Source organism: Chlamydotis macqueenii, chromosome 26, assembly GCF_036417535.1.
Source record: "Chlamydotis macqueenii isolate bChlMac1 chromosome 26, bChlMac1.mat, whole genome shotgun sequence".
NCBI classification, from domain to species: Eukaryota; Metazoa; Chordata; class Aves; order Otidiformes; family Otididae; genus Chlamydotis; species Chlamydotis macqueenii.
Genome location: NC_141581.1, coordinates 3,587,160 through 3,610,376, shown reverse-complemented (window position 1 = coordinate 3,610,376; position 23,217 = coordinate 3,587,160). Strand labels below are relative to the sequence as shown.

The 23,217-nt window shown below is 69.5% G+C and overlaps 1 protein-coding gene across 1 annotated transcript; it reads left to right on the top strand.

Moving 5' to 3' along the window:
• Positions 1 to 9,218: 9,218 nt before the first annotated feature.
• Positions 9,219 to 21,733, top strand: MIDN (midnolin). The gene is made up of 8 exons (XM_086767603.1): positions 9,219 to 9,373; positions 10,990 to 11,215; positions 12,041 to 12,128; positions 12,402 to 12,464; positions 17,143 to 17,532; positions 17,902 to 18,034; positions 18,143 to 18,430; positions 20,403 to 21,733. Exons 2-8 carry the CDS (start codon positions 10,998 to 11,000, stop codon positions 20,663 to 20,665), a joined length of 1,443 nt encoding a protein of 480 aa, XP_086623729.1. The 5' UTR covers positions 9,219 to 9,373; positions 10,990 to 10,997; the 3' UTR covers positions 20,666 to 21,733.
• Positions 21,734 to 23,217: the final 1,484 nt, after the last annotated feature.

Here is a 23,217-nt window from a genome sequence, read left to right as displayed (position 1 = left end):
CTTCCCGCTGCCCCCGCCCGCCTTTGATGTGCCGGGACTTCGCCCTTGGTAAAGCTGGGAGGTTCCCAGGGAGTTCCCGGCTGGAGCCTGGCATCCAGCTCCAGGGCTCCGTCCGTCGCTCTGTTCCCCACCGCGGCCGGGGGCTCCTGAGCTGCAGCCAGGGGCTCGGAACCCCTGCGGGCTCCCCGGTTCCTGGCAGGTCTGGCTGGGAGGAAGCGGCTGCGGCCGTGGGGCTCTTCCTGGCGGGGCTGGCGCCTGGCTGGGGCCTGGGGTGGGGAGGGGAAGCTGGAGGGGCCGGGGCTGGCTGCCCTCGGGGATGCCCCCGCACGCAGCGGCGAGGCGAGGACGGCAGCGCTTTCGTCCCCGCTCCCTCAAAGGTGGCCTGTGTGCCAGGCGGCCTCCCCTCTGCCGGCACAAATAGCAGGGGTTGAGGCCTGGCACCGAGTTTGGCGTCACTTCTGCCACCGCCACCTTGGGTTCCATCCCGCCACCGCCGAGACCTCAATGGGGTCCTTGTGCACCCCAGCCCAGAGCAGCTGCTGAGCCTGACCCCGTCTGCTCTCTCCCAAATGCCGGGGCTGCCGCGGGGGCTCCGGTGCCCTGGCAGGGTCCAGCGGGAGGAGGGGACACGTGTCCTCCGCTCGCCCCAGCTGGCGAGGGCCGCGCCCGGGATAGGCTATGGCTCCCTGCCATCCTCATCCTCCCCCTGGCTGTGCCAGCTCCCGTCCCCGTCCCCACCTGGCTCGGCCCCCCGCCACCCTCTCCCTGCCCGGGCAGCGCCAGCAGCTGCTGCGGGGCGTAATGACGGGGTGTGCCTGCCCGCCCCCGGGGAGCCTGCTGCCACCCAGCAAGACGAGGCCAGCCGGGCGCGGAGCTTCCCAGCCTCGCAGCCGGCGCGGCCGCACCTGTGTGGGCTGCATGGACCCCGCTCCCACCCCGATGCCCCGGCCCAACCAGCTCCTTCACGTCCCGGCTGCCCGCGGACAGGCTGCTGCAGGCAGGGCCCCCCGGGCCAAGCAGGTGCAAGGTGTCGGGGAGCACCTGGCGCGGTGAGGGGACGCGGGGGCCAGGAGCTGCCTCCGGCCGGGGCACAGCCATAGCGGCCCCCCGAGTGCACCGAGAGCTGGGGGGCTGTGACCCTGCTTGCTCCCAGCCGAGGGGTTTCTGGGTGTGCCGGGGCCAGCTTGGCTGTGCCGCTGCGGGACGTCCCCGTCCCCACTCACCCCCCATCGCTTCCCCATGTTCTGTCCCCCATCCGACCCCACGTCCTGTCTCGGCAGATGGACCCCGGCCGGCCGCGGCCCCCTCCCCGTTCCTGGCCGGGGCACCCCAAGGGTGCAGGCTCCCGCCGGGACGGGATGGGCTGTGAAACAGCCCCGCCAGCCCACGCGGGCTCCCGGCAGGGCGTGGGAAAAGCCAGTGTCTTCCACAGCGAGTGGGGCAGGCAGGGGCCCCGCCGACGGGTGTGGGCGCAGAGCGTGCACAAGCGCGTGTTGCACCGTCAGCGGGGCCGGGGGTCCCACACCCCGCACCCCTCCATTGGCTCCAGCTGCCATCGGCTGGTCCCCGACGCTGCTCTACCCCCCCACCCCCGTTTGGGGAGCGAGGACCGGCTGCGCCGCAGCCATCCCGCTCTTGTGGGATGCAGGAGCATCGGGGGGTCCTGGGTGGGCATGAGGGTCCGTGACCTGGAGCTTTCTGAATTCATCTCGGGTTCAGCAAAAGGCTATGGCTGGAGGAAAAGGGAAGGAACTGGGCTGGGGGCTTAACCAGCAGCATTTTCCTTTGGAAACGCGTCTCCTGTAAACTGGGAGCTGACGCTTTTCGCTTTGAAGGTGCCGGGGGCATCTGAGAGGCGCAGGCGGTGCTGGGGCTGCTGTGAAGAGAGTTTGTCTTTTGCTTTTGTTTGGCTCGTGTTTGGCTGAGCACCCACCCCGCGCCGAGCACAAGCCGGGCCCTGAGTCTTGGTTTCCATCGAAGCAGCGGTGACGTTCCTGTGTTTTTGGTTCATGGGCAGCGAGGGACTCAGCGGGGCAGGGGGCCGGGTGACAGGCGCTGCGGAGGTTACACAAGAGCCCCGCTCTGCTGATGCTCCCAAAACCACAGATGATCTAATCTCCTGCAGCCTAACCTATCGCTGCCGTATCGCATTTCCCCTCAAAACCTAATCCTGCCGAGAGCACCCGACGCCCTCGTCCCGGCCCTGCCGGCAGCACCAATGGGCGACTGCCCAGCTGTGCTGACAGCTCCTGGCTGGTGGGGCCGGGACTGTGGGTGCTGGGAGAGCGGGACCTCCGTCCCCCTCGTCCTCAGCCGGGGCAGCCCCAGGGCTGGGGCAGCTGTCAGAGCCCTCGCTCCTTGCTGACCCCAGTGCGGAGCCGAGCCTGGGGCGGGATGGCGGCCTGGGAGCTGCTCTGTGCCGGCTGCCCTCAGATGCCGGTGAGTGTCGGAGCCCCGTAGTCCGTGGCACCCAGAGGCAGCTGCCCGCCCGGCAGCATCCCAGCATCACCTGGCCGAGGGGGTGGAGAAGCACCCGGCTCTGTCTCCGGGCTCTGCGGGCAGCGGGGTCTGGCAGGGCTCTGGTACAGCTCCCGTGGCCTCGCCAGCACGTGAGGTGCTGGGGCGTGCTCCAGCCTGCGTGCCGCCACGCCGCCAGCCGCCCGGTGCACACGGGCCTCACGGCGGATGTGAGCAGGCGTGTTTCGGGGCAGGGCTGCCTCCACGCCGGGCCAGCACCGACCTGGCGTGGCCAAGATCTCCGTTGGGAGCTGAAGGCGCTATGGGGAGACGAAGGTTTAATGAGGGGGTGTTCGGCTCTCTCTGATCCTTCCGCCCATTATCTAATCAGAGCAGGGCATTTAAAAGGCCACAGTGCAGGGTGAGTCACTTCCCCGGCCGGTGCCTCAGTTTCCCCATGGGTAGCGCGCCGGGGATGAGCTGAGCCCGTCTCCCCGCAGCGTGTCTCGGCGCTGGGGAATGCGGCGCAGTGGGTCCGGCCCAGGGCTGGATTCCTCCGTCTGCTTTTCACCCCATGCTGACTCACCCCAACCCTGGGCACGGCACCTCCCTCCATCCCCCAGCTGAGGAACGGGCACGGGGCGGCCCCGGTCCAGCCAGCATCCCCAGGCTGGGATGTCTGGAGGCCTGAGGGCCCAGCAGTACGGGGCAGGGGCGCCGGCACCTTCTCGCACGGCAGCTTCGCTGTGGTGGTGCCGGTGGCACGTGGGGTCCGGCTCTCCTCCCCTCCAGGATTTCCTGCCGTGGTTCCCAGAATAGGCTGTGGCCCTGCATCCGTGGGGGAGCGGGTGACCCCATGCAGCCGCGAACCAGCCCCGGCACCCCGAGCAGCACTGGGGCCCGGGGTCAGGCACGGGGCGAGGCAGCAGCACCGGCATCCATCACCGGGCAGGCGGCTCCATCACCGTAAACAGGAACTGCGGCTGGAGGGAGCGCGGCCTGGCCGGGAAGCGAGGGGATGCGTGCGCCCATGACGGGATGCATGTCAACGGCGTGAGGCAGCATCCGGCCCGGCCGAGGAGAACGTGGCTGGGGGTGCAGCACCCACCTGGGCCAGCGTGCATGAGTGTGAGTGTGCACGCATGCTCCCTGGCGCCTGTGTGCAGAGTGAGCACATGTGTGCATGTCTGCACGAGTGTGCGTGTGCGCACGTGGGGGCGGCACCACCTGAGGGGTTGCACACGCGTGTGCAGGGACGAGGCTGGGAGGAAGCGCCTCCTCCTGTCCCCCGCCCGCGCTGGGTCAGGGTTTCCTGTGGCACAACCAGCCCACGGGGCTCCTTCTCCTCCTCCCCGGCTCTGGCTGCCGTGGGCGAGGGGCAGGGGACGTGTGCCGAGCGTGAGCATGCCCACGCGCCCGTCTACAGCCCACGCTGTACCAGACATGCCGTGGGGCTGCCGGCCACCCTGCCGGCCCCCGGCCCCTCCGGCAGCAGCTTTGAGCCCCCCGAGGCGGTGACGGGGTGCCTGCGCTGGGGGGTGGCCCGTGGCCCCGGCCTGGCTCTGGGCCCCTCGCCCGGGTGAGGTTCCCACATTCCTGACACGGCTCCAAGTGGAGCAGCGGGCAGGCGCAGGGCGGGGATGCCGCCACGCTGAGTGTGCGCCCGCGTGTCAGTGTGTGGAGCAGCCCTGCGGGACACGCTGCCCCACACCCCCATGCCGGGCCCCAGGGGCCCCTCACCAGCATCACCCCCGGCCTGTGGCACAGCCTGGGCCCCGTGAGATCCGTCCCAGGCGGCGCTGGCTCTGCCTTCGCGCAGACAGGATTCGGCAGACACCCCGTGGGCAGCAGGGTCGGGCCCCATGGGTGGGCTCGCTGCCTGTGACACGCCCTGTCAGCCAGCCGTGCCCCGTGGGACCGCCGGGCGCAGGCACTGAGCCCCCCCCCCAGCCTCCAGGGCAGGGTTGAGGGGTGGGTACTAAGGATGCTGAGCCCCAGCTCTGCACCCCAAAGTGGGGCCGCCGGACTACACCCCCCAGAATGCACTGCGGGGCGCACTGGCCCCACCCACTGTGGGGTGGCCAAGGGGCATTGTGGGGTGGGAAGTCCCGGGGGCGGCCAGGCCGTGGGGCTGCCCAGGGCGGGGGTGTGTTGCGGTCCCGGGGCCTGCGGCGCTGACACCGCTGCCCCCACTCGGCTCCCACAGAGACCCTGCCCGCAGCGGCATCGCTTCCCTTCTCCGGGCGATGCCGGTGCCGAGGGGGCAGCCCCTGCTCCCGCACCCGGGGGCTCGGCTGAGGGCAGGGGCAGCTTTGGGGCGAGGAGGGGGCCACGGCTGCGGGGCCAGAGGGATCAGCCCCAGTACGGTGGCAGAGGTGTGGTGCCGTGCTGGCTTGTGGCCGGGGCAGCCTTGGCCAGGCTGGACCACAAACCACCCCAGCCGACCCCCACAGTGGAACTGAGGGATAGGATGGGGATGGCATGGGGATGGGGATGGCATGGGGATGGGGATGGCATGGGGATCGGATGGGGATGGGAATGGGGATGGCATGGGGATGGGAATGGGGATTGGATGGGGATGGGGATGGGGATGGGGATGGTGATGGGATAAGGACGAGCATGGGAATGAGAGTGTTTTACTTTCCCCCCGATTTATGAGCCTGGGTCACCCCAGGAACAAGGTTCAGTGTATACCTGAGGAGGCTACCGAAATCCCAGATCTTCCCCTCCCCAGGGCTGGCAACTTGCTTAAGTATTTATAATAATAATAATAATAACAACAACAACAACAACAACAAGCTGAGTTGGCATCTGACTCCTGAAGCCAGTGATTTAATGCAAACCAAGAAATGTCACAGCGGCTGAGAAACAACAGCGCAGTGCTGAGCTGAGACCGGGGCCGGGTCCAGCCCAGCTGGGAAGGGGCTTCCCAGGGGAGGGGGGATACGGGGCAGCAGGGCTCTGCTCCCCCTCAGCCGCAACGGGTGAGCTCCGTGCCCCGGGTGCCCCTTCCCACCCCGGCAGGGGCTGAGCACCCGCGGTTCCAGGGCTCCCCAGGAGCAGGAGTTGGGTCCTCCTGCGCCAGGGGGGCTCAGCCCCCAGCCCACGCCCAGGGCAGGGTCTCGTCAGTGGGCACGAGCCGGCACTGTGCTCCCGGGGTGTTGATGCAACCAAGACCTCTCCTGACCCGCGATTTCTGCGATTGCCACATTGCCTCCGGCTCTCGGCCGGGCTCCCGCGTGGGCTGGGGCGCAGGACAGGGGTTGGGGTGGGGCTGCGCTGGCAGAAGGGCAGCGGCAGAGCTGGTGCACGGGCTGGACATGGCCAGGGCTGGGGTCACCCCACATGGCCGGGGGCTGCTGGCCACTGGCCACGGGCCGGCAGCACCAGGGGCTGGCTGGGAGCCGCTCACCCTGCGTCAGCGGGGCCGCAGAGCTCAGCGTCCCAAAGAGGACCGTGAGCTCAGGGAGCCCAGAATAGCCCTGGCCTCACGGCGGGCAGCGGGGCCAACGCGGCCCTGCACCTGGCCCTGCCACGCCGCTATGTCCCGGGGGATTCGCCATCCTTCCCAGAGCCGCGGGTCCCAGGTGGAAGCCTCTGCAGTGACTCCCCCTGCCCCAACCCCGCGCCTCACAGCCAGGAACTGCCCGACCCCGGGGTCTGGCGGGAGCCACTCAGCCCTGTGCTGTGTGGGGGTCCCCCCTGCCCATGGGGCAGCTTGGGGGGCTGCCTGAGTCACTCCAGGGGTGACTTCATCCCTGGCACTGGCCTGGGCTCAACCAGGCCTGAGGCTGGGGTGATGGGCAAAGCCCCCAGGGAGCGCAGGGTGCCCCAGAGCCAGGGCATGGCAGGCAAGGCCAGGCTGGGCCACCAGCTCTGGCCACACCGGGCCGGTGGCCGCGGTGTCCCCAGGCTGCGACACCCTACCATGCTGCTGAAGGCCACCGGGACGTGGCCCCGAAATCCGGGGAAACGCGCTGGGCTGATTGTGTGTTTCTAAGGACACGCCTGAGTGTTTGCAGCCCCGCCAGCACCACCCGCACAGGCACCGCCATCCTGCCCAAGGCCACCCCGCGCCCGCCACGAGGCCACCCTGAGCCTGACGGGACGGGGGACTCTGCTGGCGGGGGGCTCGTGCCTGGCTCTGCGATGGGAGGGTGGGGATGGCCGGCTCCTTACTCACAGCAGCAAGCGATGGCTCACCTGAGCGCACCGGGTGACGTGAGTCGCCGCTCGCCACCGTGACTAAGGCTGAGCCGCTCGGCCCCGCGGAGTTTGGGGGGACGGGGAAGCCAGGACCCCCAGCCCGCCGCCCTGCACCTCCCCCTCTGTGGCAGGGCCTGGCAGGCTGAAGCGGGCGGGTGGAGGTGAAGCGGTTCGGCTGCGCCCTTCTGCTGGGGTGCGCCCGTGGCGAGCCCTGCCGCTGGCCCCACGCCCGTGGGAACATTCCCGCTTGGTACGGCAGCTCCACAGCTGGGCCCCCGCTGCCTGCGCCGCGCCCGCCGGCATCGGCCCCTTCGCCGCCCTGCAGGAACGGGATCACTGCCCTCCCGGGGCCGGGAGCTGAGGAGTCGTGGAGGACAAGGGGGCCGCAGCCTTGCGCCAGAACTCCCCTTTTGCCCCCCTCTCCCCCACTTCTGCTGCCCTTCTGCCCTTCTCTGCCCCGCTTCTGCCCTCTCCCAGTCTCTGCCCCAGCCCGGCGTCAGCTCTGCCCTCATCCCATGACCCCGCGCCTGCGAGGGCAATGCAGAGGCTTGTGATAAAATCCACCGTTTGCCAAAGCTGTGAAATCAGCCAAGAATTCAGTCCAAAAGGAAAGGAAAAAAAAAAAAAAAAAAAAAAAGAGAGAGAAAAGAGAAAAGCTGCTGCCCGGGGCTGGTGGGGGATTTCCCCAAAGAACAAGGGCTGGGAATTCCCTTCCTTCGAGGGACGGGACTTCCAAGAATCGGCCCCCCGAAAGATTCAGGGCTCCCCGCGAGGCCGGGTAGGCGGGATGGGGGAGGCGATGGAGCCGACACCGCAGTCCTGCCCCGATTCCGCCCTCACACCCGGACACGCACGGCGACCGGGCCCGTGGGAAGCGTCCCGGCCGGACCCCGGGTGAGGCCCCCTCCTCTGTCCCAGCACCCACACCGCCCAGCGCCCGGGAGCGGTGCCGGGGGCTGATCCACAAGGCCCGGGTCAGCCGAGCGGACGGTGGGAGCCGCGTGCGGCCTGCAGTGGGATTTGTGTCAGTGTTCGCTTCTCAGATCGTCCCTCCCCAGGCCACTCAGCCGCGCGGGGTTTGGAGAACGCTCTCTCTGGAGACGGCGGGAGCCTCCGATGCCGCGCAGTGATTATGCCCAAGTCTGGCTGTCATCTCCGACGATTTATTCCCAGGGCAACACAATAAACTAAACACACAAAATTCGGGCTGCTGGGAATCCTGGGATCTCCCAGCTCGTGTCTCTGGAGGCTCAGGATAGCATCAACCCATCCTGAAATGCGCACACGCCTCCTAAAGCACCAGCTCCCAGAGTCACGGGACCGCTGGAGGAGACGGAGCCGCGCGGGCAGGGTGGTGACCGGGAGCGGGGCTCCTCGGGGCTGCGGGGAGATGCCTGCCCTTGGGGCACGACGCGCTTCGGCGAGCGGGCCACGCTCTGCACCGGAGCAGCTGCCCCACGGCTGTGACGTCCCCTCCCCGCAGACCCTGGCCACGGGGCCATGAGCCAGGGGCTGGTGGCCGGGCCTCGCTCCCCGAGGAGGTTGCTCTGGGGTGCCCCTTGTCCCCACCCGATGCACGAGCCCCAACAGGGCCAAACCCACCGCGGCGTGGCCTCCCCCTCCCCCGTTGTCCCCACGCAGCAGCTGGAGACGCGGCCCCCCGCACGGCAGCGGCTTCGCGGGGCTCCGCAGCTCCCGGGGAGAACAATGGCGTGTCCCCGTCCCGGCCCCTCTCCCGGGGACAACAATGGCAGGAGCGGAGCCGGAGCCGCCTGAGCTCATCTCCCCCCACCAGAGCCCGGACGGGGCCGGGGGGCTGCACCACAAAGGCCCCTTCCCTCCCTCCCGGCCCTGCTCCCTGCGTGCAGAGGGGCCTTGCGCCCACCCCAGCGATCTGTGCCCACCATCGGTGAGGGAAACAGCCACAGCATTCGGGGGCTACCAAGAGCCCACCCTGGGCCACCTCCAGCCGCTTTGGCTCGCCGTGCCAGGGCTTCGTCTGCCAGGGGCGAGCAGCCAAGGGTGCTGTGGGCCACCCCAGCACCCTCCCTGCCGCCCGCCGAGGTGGCCACTGGCCCTGCAGCCCTCGGCTCGAGGGGGAAAATGGGTGGTTGGCGTCCGCTCCAGGGCAGCGGGGCATCACCCCCCGCACGGGGGTACAGCAGCCTTTGAAAAATTCTGTGGGGCCCAGCCTTTGTCCCAGCTGTGAAGTTGGTGGTGGGGCAGTGTGAATCCCTGCGGGAGGGGGGGTGGTGGCTCAACCTCGCTATCAGACACCGGAGAGTCCCTACTGGGGCCGCTGTGAAGCTCAGGGGAGCTCGGCCCACCGGTGCCCTGCCCACGGACCGACTTTGACCCTGGGCACGGGTCCCCCGTTTGTCGTGTCCCCCCTCCCCTCTGAGCAGCGGGGGCGGGACCGGGACCCCCGGGGTGGCCGAGACCGGGAGCGGGGAGGGCGTGGGGTGGGGGGGGGGGGGCAGGGTGCGGCCGCGTCACCTGCGGGTCCCGCGGAGGCCGGGGCCAGGCCGGTCCCTGCCCCCGCCAGGCTCCACCCCGGGCGGTGCGGGATAAAACTTGGGGCACCTCCCCGGCAGCTCCGCGTCGGGGCTGCGCTCGGGAGGGGACGCGGCACCGCCACCCCCCCCGCCCCCCGAAGTTCTGGGGTCCCTTCCTCCCTTCCTGCCGCCGGGGAACCGCGGGGCCGCGCTCGGTGAGTGGGGTCGGGGCTGGGAAGGGGGGGGGGGGGGGGATCCGCTTCCCCGGAGGGAGCAGCGCCCACCCGCCTGGAGTGTCTGGGAGCGCATCCCACCCGCCGGGACCCTCCGTCTCCGCGGTCACTCGGGGCCGTCGCTCCGGTTGCCGGGGCCTCCGAGTGCGGCCTCGACGGTGGGGGGCGCCTCCGGGAGCGCCCCCCAGCCCCGCCGTGCCGTGGGGAGGGGAGGGGGGGGTGGACACACACACACACACACACACGGACTACCTGGGGTCTGTGGCGGCGGGCGGGCAGCGGCCTCGGGGGGACCGGGCTCCCCGGTTCTCGGCAAGGGCTCCTCGCCCCCCCCCCCTCCCCGGGCCACCCCCCCCCCCGGGGCGCAGGAGGCGCGGCGGGGCCACCAGGGGGCGCCCGCGCTTTGCTGACTCATAGGGGCCCCCCCCCAGCCACCCCCCCGTGTCCGTTCCACCCCGGGGCCGCTTGGGTCGGTGGTCCCCGCTGCAGGATTTGGGGGGTGGATGGGAGGGCGGCAGGAGAGTGCGGAGGCGACCCAGCCCCGCGCCCGGGCAGCTCCCCGTAGCTGTAACGGCGTCAGCGGGAGGGTGACCGGGCGGGTGTGACCGGCCGCGGGTGACTCTGCGTGTGCGTGTGTGTCCCCCCCGCCCCTTTCGCCTCGGTGTCCCCGCGTCACTCGGCTCCGGAGGCTCCGGTTCCCGCCCGGCCCCCCGGGCAGATCCCTCCCCGTCGCGGCCTCCTCCGGTGCGGGGGCCGCTCACCGCCCCCCTCCACCCACCCGTGTCCCGCCTTCACCCCCCCCGGGCCCCGCACCCCCGGCGAGGAGCGGCCCCGCAGCTCCCGCCGCCGCCCCGGGCCCCCTTTGTTGTGCGGCCCCGGGATTATGAATGGCTCCGGGCGCGCGGAGAAGGGGGGGAGTCCGGGGGGGGGGGGGGCGGTGGTGGAAGGGGCGGGGCCGCGCGCACGCGTGGGCGGGAGGAATCCGGCCGGGCCGCCCTCCCCCCCCCCCTCCCTCCCGGGCCACGTGGGGAGCCCTGCTCCCGTCTCCGATTGGCCGCTGCCGCGGATGTCTGAGTGCCCGGCGCGCTCCTATTGGCTGAAGCTGCCGGAGGAGCCGGAGTGAATGAGGGCGAGGCCCCGCCCGCGGGACGTTGCTACATTGTAACTTCCCCCTGTCCCGCCCCCTCCCCACCCCGCCCCCCCCCCGGGTTGGCGCTTCCACGGCAGCCGGTTCGGCGGGTCCGGCCCCACGGAAAAGGGGGAGCGCAGCGTCCTCCGCGCCTCCCGCCCCTCGCCCCGGCCTCCGGGCCCGCACCCCGCCCCCAGAGACCCCGCACGGAGCGGAGAGCGCACGGCGACGGCAGCGGGAGAACGGCAGGGGGATTTTTTTTTTTTTTTTAATTTTTATTTTATTTAAAATTTATTTCGGCGGTGCCAGCCGCGGTGCCCCCCCCCCGCGCGCCCCGCTCCTCCCGGCAGCGCTCGGAGCGGAGCCGGAGTTCCCGTGGGTACCGGTGGGGCGGGCCCCGGTCCCTCCTTTGTCCGCGTCGCCCCCCCCCCTCCTCCGGTACCGACCGCCCCCCGCCTCGCTCCCCCAGGCCGGCGGATGGACCCGCAACCCGGCGCCAGGAGCTGCAGCCGCGGGCCCCCCGCTTGCGAGGTGGTGGCGAACGAGCCCCCCATGAACCTGTACATCCACACGACCACCGGGACCCGCTATGAGCTCTGCGTGCCCCCCGAGGAGACGGTGGAGGGGCTGAGGCGGCGGCTGTCCCAGCGCCTCAAGGTGCCCAAGGAGCGGCTGGCCCTGCTGCACAAAGAGAGGTAGGGGCTGCGGGAGGGGCGCGGGGGTCCCCATCCCCCCCCTTCGCACCGGGCTCGCCACCGCACAAAGGCCCCCCGCCTCCCTTCCTTCCCCCTGCCTGGCCCCATTCTTCCCCGGGGGGGGGGGGGGGGGGGGGGCAGCCAGGGGGGCCGCGGACGGAGAGGGGAGGGGGGGCGCGGCCGCCACCCCCTTCGCCGAGGCTCTTTTGTGGGCGGGGGGGCCCAGCCGAGCCCACGGGGGCCCGGCCCCTTTGTTCTGGGCTCAACTTCGGCGGCGGCCCGGCCCCCCCCCTCCTCCGGGAGGGCCGGGGGCGGCTGGCTGGAGGGGGATGGGGTGGGAGGGGGGTGTCCTTTGTCTGCCAAGGGGCCGATCCGAGGGGACTGCGCAGCCCCCTCCCGGCCACGCGTGGAGCGGAGCCCGAGTGGGGCCGCGCGGTGCTCAGCCCCGCCTGGAGCCACTCGGGGACGGGAGCGTGGGGGTGAGGGGGGCGGCGGACACCGGCCGGCACCCGTGTGTCGTGGGGGGGGGGGGGGGGACGGGACGGACATGTCTCTCCCACCCCCCCAACCCGTGGGCAGAGTTCCCGTGTCCCGCGGCTCCCTCGCCCCGGCAGCGCCCCGGACCCCCCCCCCCCCCGAACTGCAGGAGGCTGGGGGTGCTGAGCTCCCCTCCTGCCTTGGGGAGGGGGGGAGGAGGAGGGGGGCTGGGTCCCGGCTGGTGGGTGTCCCCCTCGGGTCCGTGCGTGGCCGGGGCCTGGGGAAGCTGTGCTGACCTCGCTTTTAGAATCTGACTCCTCTTTTTTTCCGCCCCCATCCCTCCCACAGCCGACTCAGTTCTGGAAAACTGCAGGACCTGGGGGTCGTGGAAGGAAGCAAGCTGACGCTGGTGCCCACCGTCGAGGCCGGCTTGATGGTAACTGGGCCCTGTTCCCCCCGCCCACTGTGGAAGCCCAGGGTGGGTGGGGGTAGGGGGGGTGCTGGCAGTGCTGGGCTGCGCGGTGGGTTTGGCATTTCCCCACTTTCTGGGCTCACGTAGAAATAGTGGAAGTGACATGTCATCCCTCCCCTCCTGCCGCACAGACGCCCCCTCCTTCTCTGCATTTGTAATATCAATCCCCCCCTCCTCCTTTTTCCTTTTTTTGGTGTTTTTTTTTTTTGTTTTTAATTCTCCTTTATTTTTTTCCAGTCCCAGGCATCCAGGCCGGAACAGTCAGTGATGCAAGCTCTGGAAAGCCTAACTGAAACTCAGGTGAGCGCCCGAATGCTGGGGCAGCGACGGAGACAAAGAAGGGGCGACGGGGTGGGTGGGAAAGGGCCTGCTGCCACCCTACGCCTCTTCCCCTCCCAAAAGGCTTCAGTGTTTGGGTTTCACCTTGAGAAGGGGTTGGGAGCCCTGAGGGTGGCGCCCAGGGCGGGCACCGTCATCCTGTGCGGCGCAGGGAAGGTCCCACGCCACAACGCTCGCAGCCCAAACAGCGCGGCGGCGGGCAGAGGCGCGGGGCGGTGGAGTGACTCACTCAAGGTCACGCAGCAGGGCCTGGGGGTGTGGGGCTGTACCCCCCCCGCACCCCACCCCATGGGGCAGAGGCAGGGCTGGCTGCCTGTCCTGCGGTGGCCGCTGTGCGCTGAGGGGGCTGGCAGGGCCGCGCCGGGGGGGTTGTGGGGGCTGCGGAGCCCGGCCTCTCCCCCGGCACCCCCTCTCCTTGGAGCCGTCCTTGGGGGGCCGTGGGGGGGAACCAGCCGTGCCCAAGCGTTGCGGTGGCCTTGAGCCGGGGTGCCGGGTGCCGAGGAGGTGGCGCGGGGGGAGCACGTTTAGAATAACTGCGAAGTTTCTCGAGGGGGCTGGCGGGGCAGCCCGCGGCGCGGGAGGTGTCAGGGCGGGGGGGCTCACTGCCCGCTGCGAGGAAGCGTTCCCAGGGCTGGGTGAGCCGCGGTGGGTGCGCGCGCAGCCACCGGCTGCCTGCCGCGAAGGTGGAATTTACCCCCAGCCGCGCAGGCCCCGGCTTCTTTGTTTTCAGTCTCTCTATTATTGCTGTTAAACTCTTTCCTTCCTTTCTGGCCAATGCTGCAGCTTTTTTTTTTTTAAAGGCTTTTTTTCTTTTTTTTTTTTTTTTTCTTTTTTACTCTGCCTCGCCAAATTTGGAGAAGGGGCTGAGCCCCGCGCTGTGCCGCCTCGCGGCGCGGGGGCTTGGTGGGGGCACGGCTGTGCCCGCCGTGGGAACGTGGCAAGGGGACCTTTGCCGACCCGCCGTGACCTTGACTTTCTGCGGCTGGTTTAAGCCTGTGTGGGCCCGGGGGGGGCGGGGGGGTGAGCTCAGAGTGGGAACCCTGTGCCAGGAGCTGGCTCCTACCCCTGCCAGGGTGCCAGGGGGGCTTGGTTTGGTCGTGGGGTGCTGCCCGTCCCGGCTGGGGTGCAGAGGTCCTGATCTCGGGGGTGCAGCAGGGTCTGGCGGGGCTCCCCACCGGGGTGGGACACGCTGGGGGGCAGCGGGGCTGGGGAACGCATGGGGGTTGGGGTACTCCCTCCATCTGTGGGGGTTCGGCTCCCATCGGGCGGGCGGCTGTGCTCCTTCCTGGCCCAGTGCAGCAGAGGCAGTGGAGAGGTGTGTGGGCTACGAGCTGGTGGCCGGTGGCCACCTGGTTTTCCCCTCGAGGCTGTGCCGGGCGGGTGGCGGAGGGGGGGGGCTGGCAGCTCCGTACCCCCTGCTCGCTCGCGGCCGGTTCCTGCCGGGTCGGTGATTCAGGAAGCTGGGGCTGTGCAGGAGGAACTGCCAGCACCTGGAGGCGGGGGGGGGGGGGGGGGGGTGCGGGTGGGGGGGGGCAGGAAACCACTCCTCTCATTCATGCTTTGCTCGACTCTGCCTGCGTCACGCATCCTCCCGGCAGCGCGGGGGGGGCCGGGGCGCTGCCACCCCCTCCCCGCCCGGGTACCCTGGGGAAGTGGCTGCTGGGCAGGAGGTGATGCTGTGCCCCGGCCCGAGCGGCGCGGGGCCTTCCTGGAAAGGGGCTCGCCGCGCTTCCTTCCGCCAGGCACGCTCAGCGGCTGCCCCCGCTTTCCAGAGAGCCCTGGGCACGGCAATGCCTGAGCAGGCAACCGGGGGCTCAGTCCTGCGGCCTCGGCTCTTCCTTTCCCTCTGCCCCGATCCCCCCGTGCCGGGGGACAGGGACACATCCTGCCCAGCTCCACCAGCGCCGGAGGAACGTGGCCGAGGGGCTCTGGCCCTGCGCCCTCCTTGGCACAGAAAAAAAACCCAGGCAGTGGTGTGAGCGTCCGGGTGGTGGGAGCCAGCTGTGGGCTGCAGCTGCGCCCGGCTGGAGAGGCTGCAGGGGCTGGGGGACGTTTCCTGCTCCCTCCCCCCTCATCCTCGCTCTGGGCTGGCCTTTCCCCTCTGGATCTGCCAGGAATCCAAGTGAGACAGCTCACCCGCTGTGTTTTGCTGGGGGTCCTGGCCTTCCCGCTTGGGGCAAGGGGCTGGGGCCCGGGGTTGTCTGGGGCTGGGGGCTGGGGTGACACGGGGCCAGGCGTTGGAGCGAGGCGGGAATGCGGCGCTCTGAGTCATCAGCGTTTCTGAGAAGCAACTGGGACACGCTTGCCCCATCCCTGCGGGCCCAGAGCCCGGCACTGTGCGGCCAGATCCCTTCCCAGGGCTTGGCAGGGTCCCGCAGGACCCCCAGGCACGGGGGCTTTGGGGGGCCCAGTGGCCCCAGACCCCCTGGCGGGGTTGTCCCGGCCCCTGTGGTGGAGCTGACTGGGAGGGACAGGGTCTGTGGGCGGTCGAGCAGGCGGCTGGGTGGGACGTGTTTGCATTGGAGCGGCCTAGTTTCGCCGGGGGGTGTTGGCGGCGGTATGGGGGCGGGTGCCAGGAGCCCCACAGCACTGCTCCCACCGGGCTGGGGTCCTGTGGGGACCCAGCCGCCTCAGCGCTGCAGCCGAGCCCCCGGCTGCTTGGAGGTGCTGGAGGGGGGACCATGGGACCCCATGCCTGGGGAGCAAGGAGATGTTTTTAGTGGCACAGGGACGTGCACAGCGTGGGTTTGGGGTGCTGTGGTTTCTCCCTGTGCTGGTGAGGGGTCAGGCAGGGCACAGGCAGGTGTGACTCAGATGGAGCGGGGAGGCGGCCGCGGGTGACGTCAGGGGACCCCGGGGAGGTGTGGGGGCTCTCCCCGGGCGAGGGCCGGTGGAGGGTGACAGGGACTGGTGTGGGTGCTCTCGGGCAGCAGGAAGGGGGACCCGCTTCCCCAAAAGCAGTCTCAGCTGGGAGAGTGGCGTGTGGACCCCGGTTTGGGGTGCTGTGGGGTCCCTGCGTTTGCCCTGTGGGAAATGTCCTGCCTGTGCCAGCTCTGAGAGCAGCAGCGGGGCTGGGGGGGGTCCGGCAACTGTGGCTCCGAACAGGAATTGTCGGCTGCTGGGGTGGTCGTGACCAAGCCGGGGGGGAGACAGGACGCCGCGTCCATCGCCGGCTGCTGCAGGCAGGGAAACAGGGGCAGAGTCCGAGCTGCGGGGCAGGACGGGGGCTGGGGTGACGCTTTCCTGTGGCCAGGTGCTGCGTGCGTGCACACGCGTGTGCGCACCCGTGCCCACGTGTGTGCTCGCTCGCCGTCCTCTCCCGCCCCCTCGCCCCGTAACCTCCGTGTCCAGAGCTGCAGTGTCTCCTTCACGCCCACCTCTTCCTCTGCAGCCTCCGCCTGACACGCTCGGGGCTTTGCTGCTGGTATTTTTAAAGCTGCTTTTCCCACGGCTTCTCAGAACCGGCCTCCGCTGGAACTGGGCGCGGGGGAGCCGGGATGGGGCTGGCGAGGGGGGGCTGTGCCCTGCGGGGGTGCCCGGCCCGTGGCTGGGGAGGGGCTGGGGGCCAGGGGGAGTGCGGTTCCGCGGGTCCACTTGGGACCCCTTGCTGCGGGTGCTGGCTGCGCCCCGAAGGTGCCGGTGGGGGTGTGGGTGGGTGACGTCTGCGCTGCACGTGACGGGCTGGGAAAGCCGGGCCACGTTGTGCCCTAGAACGGCTGGGCTGAGGGGGGGTGGCGGCGGTGGCGTCATCCCGGTGAGCTGTGACCCCGCGTCCTGCCTGCAGTCTGGTGGGGGCGACGGGCACACCCCTCCACCCCCGCCCCAGCAGCACACGCAAAGGCGTGGAGAGGGGGGCTTGTGGTTGCCCTGGCCCCCCCGGGGAGGTGGGGAGATGCTGGGGGGAGCTCCCCTGTTCCCTGGCCGAGATGTTGAGTGATTTATGCATCCGTAGGGAGGTGGGGGGCAGCAGGTGTTGGGGATGGCCCCCTACCCCCAACCAGGACCTGGGCAGGGTCAGGCCCCTGCTCTTGTCTCAGCGTGGCAGCTGCTCTATCACCTGCCTGCGATGGAGCCCTCGGGGGTGGGCAGGGGCAAATCCTGCCTCCCCCCGCCTGGGCTTTGGGGAGGGGGGGGAGGGGGGGTGCCCTCCCCTGCCTTTCCTGCCTGGTTGCCCCACATCCCAGCAGTGGGCACAGCAGGGACCCGGCTCATCCTCACCTGCCCCCTCCCTGTCCTCCTGGAGAGGAGCTTGGTCCCTGTGCTGGGGAGGGGGCCCCTGCACCCTGCACCCCCTCTCTGAGTGGCGCTGGCCCCGCGGCCGGGTGTGCAGCTGCGCGGCGGCCCTGGCTGCGGCCCCTGCCCGGCCCTGCCCGCTGGGTGCTGGCAGCAGCGCCCCGGCTGCAGCGCATTCGCCGCCAGCAAGGGCGGTCACGGCCGTTTTGAGCCGGGAGATAAAGGGCGGGGAAGGCAGGAGGGAGAAAAATAACCCCCCAGCACGGTCAGCTGGCAGGGCTGGCGCTGGGCTGGGGTCGCCTGGGGACGATGGCTGGGCTTGCCTGCCTCTGCCAGGCACTGGGGGGGCTCCGTGCGGTGGGCTCGCTGTGTGCCGGGGCTGACGGGGAGTCTTTCTTTCTCCCAGGTCAACGATTTCTTGTCAGGACGGTCCCCGCTGACCCTGGCCCTGCGTGTGGGCGACCATATGATGTTCGTGCAGCTCCAGCTGGCAGCTCAGCAGAGCAGCGGGCAGCTCCAGCACCGGCACGTCATTGCCAGCCGGGGCGAGGCGGGGGCTGCCGCCAGCCCCCACTGCCGGACTCTTCACGGCGGCAGCAGCGGCTCCAGCTTTGCCCGCATCCCTGTGGTGCCTGCCTGCCAGCAGAGCCCAGCCCCCAGCCCTGTGCCCGCCGCACCGGCCCCCCCCATGTACTGTAACGCTCCCCACCCCGCTCCCGTCACCGCCGGGATGTTCCGGTCACACGGGGCCAGCACGCAGACCGTGAACAGCAGCGTGGTCTCCTCCTGCTCAGAGGTGAGTTGGGCCAGGGGGCTCCTGGTGCATTTGGGGCAGGGGAGCAAAGGCAGGCACTGCCCAGCCCTGCTGCAGCGATGCCCTTCCCTGCCTCAGTTTCCCTGTGCATGGAGTAGGGTGTTGTGGGTGTGGGGACACGACTGCCAGGACCCCCAGGGCCAGGGATGCCACTGCACAGGGTAGGGGGGGTGGGACAGCCGTGGTCCCTCGCATCCCAGTAGAACTGGGGTGGGTGGTGCCTGCTGGGGCTGCTGCGGGGGTCTCCTGGCCTGGCTCTGTCATTCGAGGGGCTGGAGCAGGGCTGCATGCCCGCCCCCGGTGCGGTGGGGTCCCCTTCCTGGAGGCTCAGCCCGCGTCTCTCCCATCCAGGTGGACTGCGGCACCCACAGCGGCGGCTCCCCGGGCGGCAGTCCTGCCCCCACGGCCCGATCCCGCAAACCCGGTGCGGTCATCGAGAGCTTTGTCAACCACGCGCCTGGGGTCTTCTCAGGGACCTTCTCTGGTACGCAATGCCGAGCCGCTCCGGGGGCAACACGGGGGGCTGCAGGTTGGGGGGGCGGCTGCTCGTCTCACACCCCACCTCTTCCTTCCCCCTACCCCAACCCTGCAGGTACTTTGCACCCCAACTGCCAGGACAGCAGCGGGCGGCCCCGGCGGGACATCGGCACCATCCTGCAGATCCTGAACGACCTCCTCAGCGCCACGCGACACTACCAGGGCATGCCCCAGTCCCTGACACAGCTCCGCTGCCAGACGCAGTTCTCCTCTTCCTCGCCCCCTGCCTCCCCGGACCTCACCACCAAAACTACCTCAGAGCCGCTGCCGGCGGCCACGGCCTCCCCGCCCCTGCACCCTGTCGTCCAGTGCCAAAGCCAGATCCGGATGTGCAAGCCCAGCGGTAAGCGCGGCTGCCTCGATGCCTCACGTGGGAGGGGGCCGCCGGGGGCTGCCTCGACCAGCAGCGCTCACCTGCCAACGCGTTGCGGGGGCTCTGCGGCGAGAGCTTGCCGGGGTTCGGGTTTGGCACCTCTGTTTGGCGTCCTGTGTCCGTCCCGCCTGGGGGGCACTCCCCATGGCAGCCCCCGTGGAACCGGGTGCTGGAGTTACTGGAAGTTTTGTTTTGTTTTGGTTTTTTCCTTTCCCCCCGTAATGCCTGACCTCTCGCTTCCTCTTGCGCGGAGCGCGCTGGAGCAGGCGTGGGCACCCCCAGGATGGGGCAGGGGCCAGCGCCTCTGGGCTGAGGGGGCTGCAATGATTGACAGGTGTCAGTCAGGGTGGGGGTCCTGGGGGTTCGTAGGGTCACTGAGGGGGGTGGGGGGAAAGGGTCGCTTCTGACCTTGCAGGGGTGGGGGACAGCCAAGCACCCCCGCGACCTGGGGGAGGTCCCTTCCCATGCCCCGCTCCACAAACCCCTGTGGATCCCATTGAGGGGGGGCGCTGGCAGAGCATGGCCGGGGGCAGGCAGCTGCGGTGTCCCTGTCTGGGTCCCCGGGAGCTCTGGGCCTGTCCCTGCCACGTGGGTGGATGTTTGGGGGGGGCGGGGGTGCGACGGGACACCCAGGCTCTGCCTCCTCGCCTGCCTCCCCGTTGGCAAACCCGCTGCCCCGGGCTGGGGGCCAGGGCCGGTTTGGCTGGGGGGGGGTCGGACCCCCACCGGGATGCACAGGGCGGTTGGGGTCGCACACCTGTGTGCCCCGAGGCCGGAAGGCACCCAGAGGTACCCGCCCTGACCCCCCCCACATCCCCCCCCACATCCCCCCCCACGATTTGCTTAGAAAAAAGAAGTGAAACCGCGGGTGCAGGCTGGGGGGGCTCACCCTCCCCTCTGGGTTTTCTCTTCCTTCTCTCCCGGCTGGGGGGGCTGGGGGTGGCTGCGGGCTGGCTCCCAGCCCTCGGTGACGCGTCTGGGACCCCGGTGTTGCTGACACTGCTGACCCGACCGGGGCCGCCTGCACCTCGCCACGAGGTGTGTTGGTGGGGGGAAACTGGGCCCCCCGCCGTGACGAGTCCTGCCATGGGGCTCTTCTCGCACCAGGACCCCTTCTCCCCTCTCTGCTCCAGAGGGGGCCTTGCTGGGCTTTGCGAGGGGCTTCTGCCCCCATTTCTGGCGTGCCTTGGCACCCGTGGTCCAGAGGGCGATGCTGGAGCATCCACGGCATTTGGGGGTTCCCGGTGGGGCTGTGCCGGGGCCGTGGCTGAGCGTGGTGCCTGGAGTGGGGAAGCAGAGCTGCCCCGCTGTGTTTGGGGGGGCCACGGTGGGCTCTGTCCCCGTTGTGCCGGCTGGGGAGCGGTGGGGACTGCCCGGAGGCCCGAGTTGCGTTTCGGACGTGGGGCCGGAGCGAGACTTTGCTCGCCGGGTTCATGCGAGGCCGTTGGCGGCGTTTGGTGCCGTGTCCCTGTGGCGGCTGCACGGGGGAAACCGAAGCAGGAGGGAAGCGGAGCTGCTCCGTCCCCTCTGCTGTGTCCCAAGCCCCCCCCTCCCGTGGCTGCAGATAGGGGTTTGGTGCTCCCAGCCCCCCTGCCCGCTCACTGCAGCCGCTCTCCTGGCCAAGTTTGTTCTGGAACCGGATCCCTTCCCCCCCCCCCACCTTTCCCCAGCGCCAGAGCCCACGTCTGGAGCTTCAATTGTTCGTCCTCCCACGCTCCGCAGCACGGCTGCCTTGCCGCGGCGGAGGGGGCGGCCGGGCTGGCACCGCTCCCCATCTTTTGGCAAAGCAGCGCAGAAAGGGGCTTCACCCCGACGGGGATCGTCCTGCAGGCTGGGGGGCACCCTGCTTTGGGGGCATCCGCGCATCTGCATGATGGAGAGCGACGGCGGTCTGCGCGTTCCCCCCACAAATGTGACCCCTCCGCCACCTTTGCCGTTGCAGGGGACCGCTTGCGGCAGACGGAGAACCGGGCGACGCGCTGCAAGGTGGAGCGGCTGCAGCTGCTGATGCAGCAGAAGCGGCTGCGCCGGAAGGCTCGCCGGGACGCCCGGGCCCCCTACCACTGGTTGCCGAACCGCAAGTCCAGCCGGACCAACAGCAACAGCAGCGTCTCCAGCGAGGGCAGCCTGGACCTGGACTTCGAGGACTCGGTGTGGAAACCGGAGGTCAAGGCGGAGATGAAATCGGAATTTGTCGTAGCATAGAGCCTGGCTCGGTGCGGGGGGGCCGTGGACTCTGCCGGGGGGGCCCCCGCTCCTGCCGCCCTGGCTGGCAGTGGTGTCATTTCTGTTGTCATGGGCCAGATCTCCTCTAGATTTGCCATCTCCTGCGACCGGACACCTCGGGGGCAGCCTCGCCCCCCCACCCCCGGGCTCGGTTGGGTTTGGGGAGACGGGGATGGGGGGATCCCCCTCCCACCATCCCCCCCACCCCCCCAGCTGGGAGCAGGGAGTCCCAGCGCCTGGTGGGGGGGGGCGGTCCCCGGGGGGATATCAAGCTGCTGCTTTGCTGTGAAAAGGGGCACAGCGGGGTGGGCTCTGGCCCCCAGCATCGTCCCCTGGTGCGGGCAGGAGGAGATTAAGTCTCTTTCGGAGGTGCTGGGCCCCCCCGGGTCTGGGGGCCGTCTGTTTTCCTTCCCTTCTATATGTAGCATTGCTCGGCTGCGGGGCTGGGACCCCCCCGGGTGGCTGGCGGGGGACACACATGGGTGCCAGGGCACTGACGGCCCTGCTGCCGCAGCCAGGGTTTGGGGGGGGGCGGGTTGGGGGGGGCTTTGTTTAGGGGTGGGTTTTAATTTTGTTTTCGGAGGGAAAATAAAAGGCGCCTTCCCTCTGCGGCTGAGACCAACTTCTGAGTCGCTGGACTCCTTCCCGCCCACCTCTTGGTTGGTTGGATTTTCTTTTTTAACTTAAAAAAGGAGAAGGAAAAAAAAAAAAAAAAAAAAGAAAAAAGGTTTAAAAAAAAAAATATAAACCCAGTACTCGGTCATGGCTGTCCGCAAGCCGTGGGGCTAATATTTATAGACATGAATTACCCGACTGAGCCAATACTGACATAGTCTTGCATAGGCCGTAGAAACCCTTTTTCTTGTCCGACTTTGATTTCTTCCGTCAGGAGATCTGTGCAAATAGAGAACCCATGTGATGTGTTTTTTGTCTGTAAAAGTCTTTTTTTTGTGTGTGTTTTGGGGAGGGGGGGGGGGAGAGCGAGGCTTTTGGTCTTTAATATTTTATTTTTTATTTTTGAAATAAATTTGGGCAGTCTGGATGCAACCGTGCCTGCCATTGCCGTCAGTGTCGGGACGGGGGGGTGGGACAGGGCGGGGACACCCTGTGTTAAAGCGTGTGGCTGTGCATGTGTTCAGCACTGCATGTACATGTGCGCACATGCAGAGCTGTGCGCATGCGTGGCCATGCACACGTTGAGCCCTGTGCCCAGCCACGCAGATGTGTTCAGCACCACATGCGTGCACAGAAACATGCACAGGTACACAAGCGTGCACACGCCCGGTCCTATGAGAGGTAGAGGAACCCAGAAGTGGGGGGAAGAGAGGTGGAGCTGCCCCCTCCTCCCAGCATGGGTCATTGGGGCTGGGGGCTGTGCTGGGGGCAGCGTTCCCACCCCTGGCCAGACCCCGGCCCCTGGCGCTCACCCGACTGGGTGAACCCGGTCCAGTCCCGCCGGCCACACCACCGTGCTCCACCGCAGCCCCGAGGAGCCGGGCCGGTTCCACCAGCTATGCTGCCCGTGGGTGCTGGCACCCTCCTGCGTCACAGCGGGGAGCTGTGGGCCGGGGCCAAGGGCTCCGTCACTGCCCTGCCACCCTGGTCCAGTCCCCGGGGCCCGACACGGCCGTGCCTCAGTTTCCCCGCATGCAGCAGCAGGTTTGTTTCCAGGAAGGTGACGGGGTGGGGATGGCCCCAGGGATGCACGTCAGCACCATCCCACCCGTGGGTGCCTGCTTCCCATGGCCCCTCGGCTTCTGGGGTCCCTGAGAGGAAAGGGTGGGGGCTACATGGTGCCGTGGCTGGGGACAGCGGGGGCCAGAGCAGCCCCCGCGCTGGGACGTGGTGGGTGGCACGGTGGGCACCGGCATCCCCAGGAGGATGGGGGGTGAAGCCCCAGGGGAACGGAGGGGGCTGAGCTGTCGGGCTGTTATGTGGGGAGGGGGCAGGAGTGCCCCCCAACCCACGGCCCCTCTGCCATGTCCCCAGCCACGCTGTCCCTGCACCCCGAGGATGTGGAGGAGGAAGCTGAGGGGGAGACAATCCCAAGCCCCACGGGCGATCCAGCGCCCCACACCAGGATGGGGTTGCTCAGCTGCCTGCTCTTCCTGTGGGGGGCCCGGCTGTGGGGCCGGACCCCCGGGAGCAGCCGCGTGGCGGAGGAAGCCGAGGCCGGGAGAGGAAGTGGCTCAGGTTCCTGCGGTGACATGTGCCGCACTGGGCGTCCCGCTGCCAGCACCCCGCTTTGACGTCATTTCGAGTAGAGCAAGCCCTGGGCCGCCCCCCCCCCGACACCCCCGGCCCCCGCCGCTCGCGCCAAATTTGGCAAGGGGAAGAGGAGCCGCTCGCCGCGCCGGGAGCGAAGGCAGAGGCCTTTTAAGGCAATGGCTGCCAGGCCGGGCACGCGCGGGGGGGACACACGCGTGTGCACGCTCACGCCTGCCTGTTGGCACGTGGGCACGCTCACGCCCGGCTGCTCGTGTGCACATGCGTGTGCACGAAGGGACACACACAGGCAGCCACACTGGGGA

What these genes read in the sequence shown, in the direction of transcription:
- MIDN (XM_086767603.1), top strand. Translation starts at nt 10,998, where the DNA reads ATGGACCCGCAACCCGGCGCCAGGAGCTGCAGCCGCGGGCCCCCCGCT. An exon ending in AAAGCCTAACTGAAACTCAG is followed by an intron (nt 12,465 to 17,142) that starts GTGAGCGCCCGA and finishes TCTTTCTCCCAG; the next exon opens with GTCAACGATTTCTTGTCAGG. An exon ending in CTTCTCAGGGACCTTCTCTG is followed by an intron (nt 18,035 to 18,142) that starts GTACGCAATGCC and finishes CCAACCCTGCAG; the next exon opens with GTACTTTGCACCCCAACTGC.